Source organism: Triturus cristatus, chromosome 4_1 (assembly GCF_964204655.1).
Source record: "Triturus cristatus chromosome 4_1, aTriCri1.1, whole genome shotgun sequence".
Classification (NCBI taxonomy): domain Eukaryota; kingdom Metazoa; phylum Chordata; class Amphibia; order Caudata; family Salamandridae; genus Triturus; species Triturus cristatus.
In genome coordinates, this window is record NC_140585.1 from 453,527,609 (window position 1) to 453,540,923 (window position 13,315).

General features: G+C 38.8%; 1 protein-coding gene across 1 annotated transcript in view; it reads right to left on the bottom strand.

The window, feature by feature from the left end:
* Positions 1 to 13,315, bottom strand: part of VWF (von Willebrand factor) — a 1,048,714-nt gene that overhangs the window by 812,395 nt on the left and 223,004 nt on the right. Inside the window, exon 11 of the mRNA XM_085652611.1 lies at positions 436 to 572. Coding sequence (XP_085508737.1) covers positions 436 to 572 — 137 coding nt within the window. The remainder of the gene's footprint in view (positions 1 to 435; positions 573 to 13,315) is intronic.

Genomic DNA, 13,315 nt, shown 5'->3' on the forward strand with positions numbered 1-13,315 from the left:
TATGAAAGGTTTCTGTTGGGTGAGTTCAGATCTACACCTTGATACTTTTGACTTTTTCGCATTACTGGGAGGTTATCACACAATACAAAAGCTCTGAAAGGTCATATTAGCGTCTGTAGTGCTAATCAAACGTCAGAATCTCCACCATAAGGACATTAACTGTGGATGACTGAGGCATGTAATGTTATCACTGAAATACAGTAACTATTGCTCAGACAACCAAACTTATGACAACAGTACTGAGGTGCAACTGAACTTTGCAAAGAAATGGTGGACTCTGAGCTTCCATTATCGACCATCACTTGCATGGAGGAAAGCACACAGCCCCATTGAAACGATGATGAATGGTTACTCGTTAGCATAAATCATGGAATCAGCGTTTGGTGCTTATTATAACTCCAGTCTTAACATGAACTTTGAGAAGGAAAACATTACCTGCATTGTTTCTATAACAACAGAAAACGTGTTATCCTTCGAATCTTTTGCAAGCAGGTACTGGCAGATTCCACTAAAGGTGAAGTGTTTGTTGTCAAAACTTTTGAAATGGGATTGGCCAGTGACAAAACATTCACCTAAACAAGAAAGAGGAACAAATGAAAATACCATGAATAAGTGTTGTCACGCACATGTCCAGGCGTTGGAACATTGTTCTACAATTACACGTTGAGTTTTCTTCCCGTTCCATGACATGCAATGCCAGAAAAGAGAACCTGTACACTACCTCTAGGATGCTGGAAGAATTATCCTTTCAAAGCACTGCAACAAAACACGAATGCACGATGGTCCACCTTTAGTCAGACATAAAGGAATTTCAGAACACTAAACGATTGTCATATTGGACACGAGCCAAGAAACCTTTTGTGCAAGTAAGTAGAATTTAGTTACTTAGCAAGCAATTTGCGCAATTAAATAACAGATCTTGAGTGAGAGAATCTAACACTGTTGTTCTACCATATATATCTGTAGATGTTCATGGGTTCAGAATTCACGTACAACTGTAGAGAATTCATCAAAGGGCTAGGCAGTAGGCCTTCGGGCTCATGGTTTATGATGTCATCAGAACCCCTCAGTGGCAATGTTGGACCACGTTACACGTGACATTAGCTTGAGATTGTTATTTTCTGCAAAGTGTAGCTAACAGGGGACTCTGAATCGAATTAGAATGTTAAGGCTTTGCTTGCTTTTCTTGAGTACATTGTTAATAAAACAATGGGCAATACAGAGGATCCATGGATTCAGGATATTCTGTTGCTACAGCATGCACTGCATAGTTATTAATTTACTGTATCTGCCACAACATTAGCCACATAACTTGAAACTTTTGCAAAATGTTACTTCCTTAAATAGATAAAAATAATACTAACAGAGAAATTGAATTTTCTGCCACATAATTTAGATAACCTTGCCACATAATTTGATCCTCCATGCCACATAATCCTATTAGCCCCAACAACGTTAATGCCCTGAGAAGTGGTTTGGGAGCTGTTATCATGATGATCAACTCCATATTTCACAATTCCCTATGAAATAAAGGTGTTTTTACCACTGCAGTTTGTGCAATAAAAGACACAACCTCGTTCTGGAGCCGCGTAGTAATACCAGCGGATGCAGAAGTAACTGCGGAGAAGCAGTACCACACAACCCCACTTGCCTGAAGATGAAGAGAACGCGGCTTAGAGGAAGAGACGACACGGAGGAAGATGCACCGGTGGCCAGAGTGTCAGGGGACACCCGTGCAGGCAGGTAAGCAATTCCTTTACATCTTCAAGGGCTTAGGAGGGGGCAGGCACGAGAAGTGTAAGAGGAATAGGGAGAGGCAGCTGTGATATAGACGGTGAACAGGGAATCATGCAAAGCAAAGTAAACATGAAGCAACGGGAAATATAGTCCAGTAATAGCAGCAAATTGGTTAAAGGAGCGTGAAGAAGCGGCTGAGCAAATGTTTGATGACAATAGAGTAGTCTCTAATGAAACTGTATCGACACATACCAAGATGATATCAAAAGAAGAGGATTTACACACAAAACTAAGGAGACTGGAAAAGTTACACAAAACGGAGACGTCTAAATGGTGGGAATGCAAATTGCTCCAAAAGTATTTAGAAGTAGGCAGAGTTCTCAGGGTGCTTAGAGTATTGATTGCGACCACCTATGAGAATCCAGACCAAGAGATGCTACGAGAATGGGCAGACAACAGTGCCCACTCTTCAAAGGTTATGATGCAGATATTAGTTAAGTACGCTGAAAGAGATCGGAACAGAATCTTGGGTGAAATTAAGATATTTGAACAAGAGCTAAGCGGACAGGTAAATAAAGAATAAATCAAAAAGAATGAAAAGGAGATGGAAGTCAGGCTCAAGAAGTATGAGCAAATAATAAAGGAGAGGAAATCAACAACATTTTTAAGAGATTATATTGATTACCAAAGAGGACAGATATATACTTTTGCACGTAGATTTGAAAACCTAAGGCAACAAGATCAGATGGTTAAAATACCAAACCGCAGTCAACCTGCAACAACTAAAACAAGTTTGGAATTCAGTTCAGAAGTAGAGATGAATCCTGAAGAAGGCACACTAGGGGATATAGGTAAAATCAGAGCACCACCAACGGTCCTAGTAGAGCTCAGTTTTTTACGGTTAGATCGCACTCTGAATGTGAGACTGTGCCCGGAAAAATATCAACAAAAAAGAGGTAAAATGAACAAAGGAAACATCAGAGAAGAGACAAATGGCATGGAACTAGGATCAGGAACAAAACCCAAGACTATGAGACAACGCAAGTAATGGAAGCAGTGAAGAATATTACAGTGATCAATCTTTCAGACATTAATCTTACTGAAGAGGAAGAAAACATTTTATCTCTAGGTTTGTCTTACTGCACCACAACAAATTTTTACTATAGAAAAAATGCACATATATTTTTTGAAGTTTATGCGAATACTAAAAATGTTCTTTGCAAACAAAGATGTTTTACAGATGAATTCAAGAGGAAACTCTAACATTAGGAGAGAATAATCTAGCGGTCCAGGATATAGAACTCCTGGTTGAACTGGAGCAATTAGAAAGAACTAATGAAGGCAGTGAGCCACTATTAACAACCAGAGAGACAGCAGATGCCTTGGGGATAGATATCTAACGGAGGGAGAAAACTAATTTTAAACCAAAATCAGTATTTTTCCCAATGACACCAAGGACTCTTTGGATATTTACTCAGTGCTAGTAATCTCAGTCTTAAAAGTAATATCTATTGAGTTGAGTGAAAAGTTTGCAAAATCTAAAGATGCACGGCAAATGAGATACTATCAAGTAATGAAGAAAATAAAAAAGAGAGAGGATGTGATCAGAAAATCTGACAGAGCGGGAAACATCATTGTATGACCATTAAGTTTATATGATGATGAGGCGAAATTACAGTTACAAGATCGAAATTGTTATTGCAAAAAAATACCCTTGGAAGTGTCAGAGGTTAAGGTGAAATATTTTGATGTACTAGCAAAATGGAGGGGATTGGATTTGATCTCACAAGATGAATATCAGTATTTAAAAGTAGAAACACCAATAACACCTATACTGTACCTGATCCCGAGAATACACAGAAATCGCACAAATCCTCCGGGAAAGGCAATTATATCTGCAATCTGTGGTAAATAATTTAATTACCGGGACTTAATTTGATACAGAAACATAATAAAATAGCTCAGTAAATAAGAGGCAGAATCCGTGGTATTAGAGGTTCGGAATGGGCTTTATTCCAATGGTCGATTATAATCGGTTGCTCCAAGTTCCATCACCACGAAGGTTCAGGAAGTGAAGTACATACATTATTGACAATCAATTACTTTTATACAATAAGCATTACAGTGAAGCAAATACAAGAGGCGTAACAATTGATAGTGGTGATAATATGTTCGTGCGTAGCAAAAAATAGGCGTAACTGGGAGTGATTTAAAGAACGTCATCAGATGTGATGTCATAAGAGGGTGGTTCTATGAAAGAATTTCGCAATGTCAGCAGAAATACTTGGCAGAAATGCGCGCGCAGCAGCATGACGTGTGATTGACGTGCAACTAGGGGGTGAAGGGGACTTGACATTTAGCTCTACATGTGGCGACAGAAGTCTGGAGGGTCAAGTCAACCTAATCCCAAATCATATCTAACATCCTATGTTTAAAGAACTAAGTTATCCAAAAGAGAGGTCTCTTCGAGTAGAATCTTATTCTATACTGACTATACTGACCATTAGTGCGTGTACAAGCGTCTAAGTGTCTACACTAGATGCGAGGGCGGAAATCTTCCATAGCAATAGGGCTATGAATTACTTTCATAAAGACAGAGAAGCCGAGCCTTTGCTCGGTAGCTGGAAGAATGTTTACTTAAACTGCTAGACAGGAATGCATCGGGCAGAGAACGGAGCAGATAATTTCGAAGGTGAAATACAGTTTTTGGCAAGCAGCAGGCTTCGTGAGCCGCGCAGAGAATGAGACAAAGTTCATGGTCACAGATGCAGGCTCAAACTGGAGCTTTCAGAGGCAGAAGGCAAGAAGAGTTTGATGACAGAATCAGGGCCTACTTGCCTGGACAATAAAATGGCATAAGTGAACCATATAAAGCCGGTGGCCTTTCATACTTAGGAATGGAATATCCGGCCTATTCATGGCGGATCTGACAGAGGACATGTTGACGGTGGACGCACATGTGTTTGCGTCTTCATAACTGGAACTGGAGGGAACATACATGTATTTGTGATTCATACATGAAACCGTTGGGGTCCAAGATAGGGGACATAACTGATCAGAAAAATCCATATTTCCACAAATCGGTAGCCTTTTCGAAACTACCTCATGCTTCATTGATCATTTTTTACAGGAGTTTGTCAGGATCACACCAGCGTATCTACAAGATACAAGTTGTTTTCTGAAAATAATTTATGATATAGCTTGGGAGGGGTCTTTTGTGCAAATGATGTTAGATGCGACATCACTTTACACAAGTATTTCGCACAAGGATGTCCTCTGAGTTATGTCACTTTCTGGGGCTGAGGCCTATTTTCACTACACCAACATACAAATATACTGCTCAAAATGACAAGGTGGTGCCTAGAAAACAACTTTTTTTATGTATGGGAAGGACACATACAAACAAACGAGTGGTACTGCCATGGGCACCTGCTTAGCCCCCAGTTATGCCAACTAACATATGGTATGGTGGGAGGAGCAAGTGCTCAGAGTGGAATATCTGAAGTAGTGGAAGGAAAATATAGTAATATGGACTAGATTCATAGATGATTTGTTTATTTTATGGAATGGTACCCACAAATCTGCCCAGAGCTTTGCTTCTAAATCAAATGTGAACAACTTAAATCTAAGATCCACCGCTAATATCAGCAAGACTGAGGTATCTTTTTTGGACTTAGTAGTTTTTGTGAAGGACAACAAAATACACACTGAACCATACAAAAAAACACCATCTGCTAATTCAATCTTGCATTCTAAGAGTTTCCACCCAGTCAAGGTGAAACAAAGTATACCCTACGTGGAACATCTGCGAATGATTAGAAATTGCAGTGATAAGGATACTTTAGAGAGGCTCAGTGTCAACTAAAATTGAAGTTCACAGAAAGAGGTTATAGTAAAGTAACCTTGAAACAAGCAAAGGAGAAGGCAGATAAAGTGTCCAGAGAGTCCCTGCTCTTTGCCCACAGTAAAAAGAAAAAGAGAAAAGAGGAGGCAAAGGGCAGGTAAACGACCAGGATGATAACAGGGTATAATCTGTATCACCAGAAAGTAAGACAGATTTTGATGAGGCATTGGCACTTAATCAAGAGCGACTCAACATGAGAAGTATGGTGAACAGCAAGCCAACACTTACTTTCAGGAGAGCAAAAACCATGCGCCAAGAACTTGTAGTGACTAGTCTGGAGATGCAAAAGATGAAGACATGGTTGAAAGGGTGCCCAGGATCTTGGAAATGTCAAAATGCAAGGCGTGTACATTTGGTGTAAATATAAGGATAAAGCATGCCACTTTTAAAAAACCCTGTGAAAATATGTAACATCTGCACACGTAGAAGGGATTATGTAGTTTATATACTGCAATGTCCCTGCCCAAAACTCATGGGGAGGACAATACATATGGCTCAAGTAAGAATATTACAACAACTAAGGGCAATCAGAAATGATGACAAAAGTTATCCAGTTGCCCATCACATACATGAACACCACAAAGGCAGATGTGAAATTTAGCTGTACTTATCATAGATTCAGTACCAAAAAACAGGAGGGAAGGAGCTAGGCAGTTAGAGGCCAGGTATATTGTTCTCCTGAATACCAAAATCCTCACAGGTCTGAATGCAGACGAAGAGCTTTATAAACGCATTTAATATATACACAGGGTAAGATCTTTGCACCCATATACAGAAGAATAACCAATTTTAGAATAGAATGTGAGAGTCTATTTAAAAATTTGTACACTCAGTATGCACCAATATAGATCACCCAGTAACTGTGAAGTAAACAGATTTTTTCCTTTTTGGACAACCACTCCTGAGGTTATGACAAATATTCCTTCTCATCTAACTCCTACTTTCAGTATTCAAACAATCACTCACATGGATGGAACACTTACACATAAAAAACAATTGTAATAGAACAAGCTATTTATTAGCATAGAGAAATACATTCACAAGTATATAGTCAGTATAAAAAATACGTTTTCACTTTAGTTAAAAAAGACAAATAAAAACATGATAGTATACAGGAGAAAGTTATTCAAAATAAAAGACAATAAATTTTGTCATGTGGCAGTTAATTCAGACCCCTAATGGGCAACATAGAGTAAGGATTCTCTTCCTTATTTCAAATAACTTGTGTGCCCTTTCTGAATTTAACACAAAAATAGTGCGTCGACGCGTTTCGGAGGTTTCAAATGATTATGGCCTCCTTCGGCACTAAAAACTGGTAAAATCAATGCCCCCATGGTTGAACATTTTAGGGAATCTAAACATAAATACACTGATTTTTCATGGTATATTGTAGAAAAGATAAGTGGCTCAAAAAGAGGGGGAAATATAGACAGTAAGCGTAAAAACAGAGAACAGTGGTATATTTCTACCCTTGACACGGTTAATAAGGGCCTCAACACCAGAGAAGATTGGATGAAATTGGTCACGTAATATATCAACCTTTTAACCCGTGCACTGAATTCTCCACGTACTATCTACTCTTTACTTTATTATCCGTACCCTGTAGCCTTGACAGAGATAATTCAATATGAAAAAAACTGTATGGGAAACTATTTTCCCTTGTCAAGATAAACTCAGATGGTTCCTTGATAGGTAATAGCAATATAGCCGTTTGCACATTTTGTATAGGTAGTTGAACAGTACTAACACAAAGAAAAACCTTGGGAACCTAGGACACATCTATAAATTTTAAAACACGCTAGCTTTATGGATTTGTAAACAAATGGCGGTATTCTATCATCATAGAAATACCGTCTATTTTCCATTACTTTCGTATATATTGTTCAGACTGATGTTTGTCATGATCAATAAAGTTTTTGTTGTAAAACAGTAAAAATCGCATTCAATAGTGGCGCGGAGAGATGATGTCATAGTTTATTTACTATAAAAACTCGGCCCTTAGACACTGTCCTTCTTCAATATTTCCCGCGATCCGACAGACGCGGAAGTAGCTGCTCGGGAACACAAGCCGTCGGACTCATTGAGGTATGTTGATGCCATTAGAGAATCTGCAACATCTTAAAACGTAGCGTAGTCAGTATTGAAAGATATTTAAGGTATGCGACTATTAGTTACATTATTTCGGAACCACAAGATTCACTATTTTGTAGCACTATTCGTTAGTAACATTTTATGCCTTCACCGCTTTATATAGCTCATATTGTTTGCTGGCCAAAAAATTATTTAGAGAAAGCGTGAATAGTCACATATAAAGATAACCACTAACATATCTTGGTCTATGGATACGAATTAAAGCAAATTAGAATTTAGACAGTGTCACCGACTGAATATGAACATCGCCACCTCCCACTTTGTAAGGGTATTTCCGAGGTACAGGCATATAGCACTGAACCGTTTCAAACGCCGTATTTCACTTTACCGCTTAAAACTTCCTGATAGTGATGAGGCACTACCACCAGAGTAGAATAAAACTGGAGGGGAACATTGTATATCTAGCTACATGTAGAACAACAGATAACTAATTAGAGTTATAATAATATCAGAGAGAGAAATATACATAAATATATACATTCTATACTTTTGTTGTTCTATTTATGATACAGCCACGAGTAATTATTACCCGGAGCAGTGAAAGAATCCCCACACGCGAATATACCCTCTAACTCAGAGGTGAGCAGGAAAACCTTAGAACTTTTGCTTGACTGAAAATTTGTCTTTCGAGTTGATAGCAAGTGATTGTAACTTAATATAGCTCTTTTCTTAATAGGAATAAGTTGAAAGAATCCCTATATGTGAGTATACCCTCTAATCTCACAGGTGAGCAGGAAAACTTTCGAACTTTTCTTGACCAAAAATTTGTTCTTTTTAGTTGACAGCAAGTGACTGTAACTTAATACAGCTCTTTTTTAATAGGAATAAATTGAAACGATAAATAGAATTCAAGGATTTTACATCTTCTTACCGATGAATGATTCTAGAGGTACTAAACCATAAACAATCCTCAATAGAAATTATGATTCTGTCATAGGGAGACTTGTTCCCCTGCTTATGAAATGTTGTCTTTAAGTAATATGTTTATGCTTCTCGACAGCGTGGGGAACCATGAAAGATTGAAATAACCTCACTGTAGATTTTTACTGAAAAACACCTCAGTGCGATTCCACAGGTGAGTTATACATGAATTAATAACCAAATGATACGTAGGTGACTCTTTGCAATAAATAGATGTGAGTATGCAATAGGTGTGCAGGATGAATGGATGGAAACACTTATAGCATGGAAAATATTGTTTTAAACAAACATAATGTAAAGAGTATTAAAAGGAAATAATTCTGTCTTTTTTTCTGATACACATGCCCGTTGTATTTGGGGGTCATACATATATGTTCACATAGCACCTCTACACTGATATTGTGTGAAGTGTATTAAAAGAGATGATAGAATAAAGAGTATAGTGTGATATATCGACAATATATATATATATATATTTTTAGAAAACTAAAAGAATGTTTTATTTTTTCACATTAGGTTTATAAATCTGGAGGAGAAATAAATTGTAACTGTCCTGAAGAAGGAGGCCATGATCATTTGAAACCTCCGAAACGCGTCGACGCACTATTTTTGTGTTAAAATTCAGAAAGGGCACACAAGTTATTTGAAATAAGGAAGAGAATCCTTACTCTATGTTGCCCATTAGGGGTCTGAATTAACTGCCACATGAAAAAATTTATTGTCTTTTATTTTGAATAACTTTCTCCTGTATACTATCATGTTTTCATTTGTCTTTTTTAACTAAAGTGAAAATGTATTTTTTATACTGACTATATACTTGTGAATGTATTTCTCTATGCTAATAAATAGCTTGTTCTATTACAATTGTTTTTTATGTGTAAGTGTTCCATCCATGTGAGTGATTGTTTGAATACTGAAAGTAGGAGTTAGATGAGAAGGAATATTTGTCATAACCTCAGGAGTGGTTGTCCAAAAAGGAAAAAATCTGTTTACTTCACAGTTACTGGGTGCTCTATTTCCTTTTTGGTAATTATTGAGCCCCTCTCTCTTTTTATTTTAAACCAATATAGATCACGCATAGAAAGCAGAATGCAGCACGCATAGAAAGAGGAAACAAGCATTTGCAATGCAATCGGTCTCGCCTTTGGGACCGTTTATGTATTTAGCTATGCAGCACATTAGCCTGGGTGCTGAAACATCTACTGTTCTTTAACATGGAGGGAAAGTAAGCACCAAACTGACTGACATGCCAGGTATGGGAACACATGGAGAGAAATATTGCCTTTCAGCGGGAAATGGTAAAGTCCAAAGCTCTGTTTTTTAATATAAAAGCATGGTCTTCGGTGGTCATATCACTCAAAATATATTATTGTCTACGGGTGTTCGTGGAAGACAATTTCTATGGACTGGAATCTAGAGAATGCTAAAGTGATTCTGGTATTTTACTGACCTCTGCTGGTCGTTTTCCATCAAGAAAGTTAAATAGAGGTAGTTGCCAGATTTTTTTTTTAAAGAAAGTCCCTCAGCAGAAAGCAATTCTGGTATTTTACTGACCTCTGCTGGTCGTTTTCTCTCAAGACAGTTAAATAGAGGCAGTTGAACAGAAAAAAAGTCCCAGGCGGAAGCAGACAAGTCCTAGGGCTGATCTCCAGAGCTCACAAAGTACATACACATATAAGTATATAATAAAGTATATACAAGAGGTCTCGAATGCTCAACCTAAAAATGAGGATAATAAAAAGTATTTCTCCTCGTGGCGCCACTCATATGTCTACCCTGGGGAGACATAGTATTCTGATGCATTCCCAAGTTTATGATTCCTCGTAAATCTGGGAATGCTTCAGATTCCATGGGCGTTGCGTGGGAACACCCTCAGTAACACCCATGGAGTGCCCCTTTCATACAGTGTTCTGCGTAAAAGGAGCACATATTTACAAGGCTATGAAAAGCCACGTAAAGTGGCTTTGCGTTGGCTTGTAAATATACTGCGGCACATTGCCCCAACGAAGCGTAAAAAAAGTGATGCCCCAGCAGAGCAAAAATGCGACTAGGGCCTCATAAATTAGGCCCTTAGAGCCTCTAAAAATACATGGCTGCTCTTTCGACAGGGTCCGGAGGAAGAAGAGAGCTTGACAAATGTTTACACTCATTATTTCCTACATGCAGGGATAATGGGCGAGGTACATAATACCTTAATGCCGGCGTCATTCTTTACAGCAGCACCTGAATTTGCCTCAGCTTGCCTGCAGTGTTTACATTTCCAACCTCAGCCTGCTTTTGCTATCTCAGGCTACAATAAGTAGCCATGCCCTGTTTAATTTATCCTCTCAAGTTATGATTACACAACCATCTTTACCACAGGTAGAAATCAAATAAGAGCTACCTATCAGGCATCCATTAAATAACAGACTCATGATCTAAAGCAGTCTTTTTTCCATAGAGTAAACACCATTTTGGATGACATTTGTTATTGTATGGCACGTGTATTGACTTTCTAGTACAGTTATTGTGCCATTTGATGTTTAGACACACCCACTAAATGTATGTTTCAGCACAATGATACTGTAGTATCCTGACAAGGAAAGCTCGGTGCCGGATAGGTCTCTTATTCCACTGTGCATTTCCCGGGAGGCTGGAGCCGTTGGAGGCCGCTCCTGGGGCCTCTGGTCACTTTTCCAGCTCCAAGAAGTTAATTGCAGCAGGCACAGGGAGGCTTCACGACAGAGAGAGAAAGAGAGGGAGGGAGAGTGATGGTAGAGAGAAGGTAATCAGTTGCGGAGAACAGGGAAGAGAAGGAGAGTGAGAGAATGGACATATGGCAAGAGAGAGGTTGCCCAAGGAGACAAAGGGTGCAGGCTGGTTAGAGCATTTTTGCCAGGGCTACTTCCCCAGTATAGCCCTACAAACACCTCATTGTGTATGTAACTCATACGTTTATACTGTAGCCAGAGACAACAGTGGAAAATGTATATTGCACTGAAGTAAAATATGAAGCAACTCCTGCATTCGTAAGCAAAAATGCTGCAGCATTACAATCTGTATAGTTACTGTAGGTATTTACTTTACATGTTTTGTGCAGCTCCCTCATCTCTACGCTAGGTGTGTCTCTCTGCAGGATTCCTCTCGTCTCCCTGTTGCTCTTAACTCTGGTAGTTTGTTAGTTTGATGAAGAGAAAATGTTTAAAGTTTCTCCTTGAGTGGTTTATGAATGGCTCCAGTGTTGCTTATTTGGTATGCAGGAGCACCAGGGCTAATAAGAGAAGACTCTATCTCGATTGGTTACCAGGGCATTCAGGTTTGATACATCTGTGTGTTGTGCTGCATTAAAAGCAGTATTGGTGGGCAAGAGAGAGCAATCTTCTTGAAGAGGTAAACTGCGGTGCTGTCTCCTAGCCACTTGTAGGAGAAGCTACCTTCAGCCCACAGGTCTTTGAACTGGAGGCCTGCTCTGAGCAGCAGGAACAGGCGTTATTCTGAGGGTTAGAAAGTGGCTCTTTTCGAGCCAAAATTACACAATTGGTGGTAGAATTCTGGACCTTTTGTTTGGGGATGGATACGCTGGTAAGAAAGGAGGTCAGTAGAACTGCAGTGATAGAGTGAAATCATGTGCTAATTAAGCAACCAGACAGAGAGGCAGATAGTTCTGCAACAATGTGTGGGAGGACCTTTGTGAACATACTTCTTTGGGTCTTTGGAAGAATTCTTCTCTTATGTAGATGTTCACCACGGTTCTCATTTTGAGGTTTGCATTTATATAAATGCCACTGGTTTTTCCACACAAAGGTAAAAGGAAAGAGGGTGGGTAGACTGAATATGTGTCAAAGTCTGTGGATGAGTACACCACTCAGTTTCAGGGTGCTTCTTCATATCTGTTTATGTATCAGTGAAATCTTGAATTTGACCGTATAGACCTGTCGAGTGGACTGTATTGAATGCAGCTGTCTGATCCAGGAGGATCACTAAGACCAATGAGTTATTGTATGTGTGTGTCAATACTGTGATAAAAGATGTTTATTGGGGATATGGGAAACTCATGATTAGATACAGTAACAAATTCAAGCAGAGTAGGTCTGAATGATAACAAAACAACTAAGGAAGGCTAACCGTTCTTTAAGCAGAAGATTGATATGATGTAATAGAGTATGAGAGCAGGACATTGATGTGTGATGTAGACTTTGGTTTGGTGGTTGCCAATATGGAGAATGCTAATTACTGTGTGCATTCTGCTGGGTGAAGTTTGATTATAGTAAGTTTGTAAGAAGAAGGTAAATCGATTCTGTATATAAGGTTTGAAATTGTTGAACAGAGGTTATTGTATTTTTTTTGTATTTAAATAACTCTTACGATCCATGTAGAGGCATAGAATAATGACGGTAATTTTTGGTTAGCTAGGGTATGCACCTAAGTCAGGCAGAATCCACCTCTCTAGTCAGGATAAGGGGATTGCATGTCTAAAATAGCCCCTTCTCACCCCCTTGGTAGCTTGGCACGAGCAGCCAGGCTTATATTAGAGGCAATGTGAAAAGCATTTGCACTCAACAAACAGTAATACAGTGAAAACACTACAAAAGGACACCACTCCAGTTTTAGGAAAATGTCCAA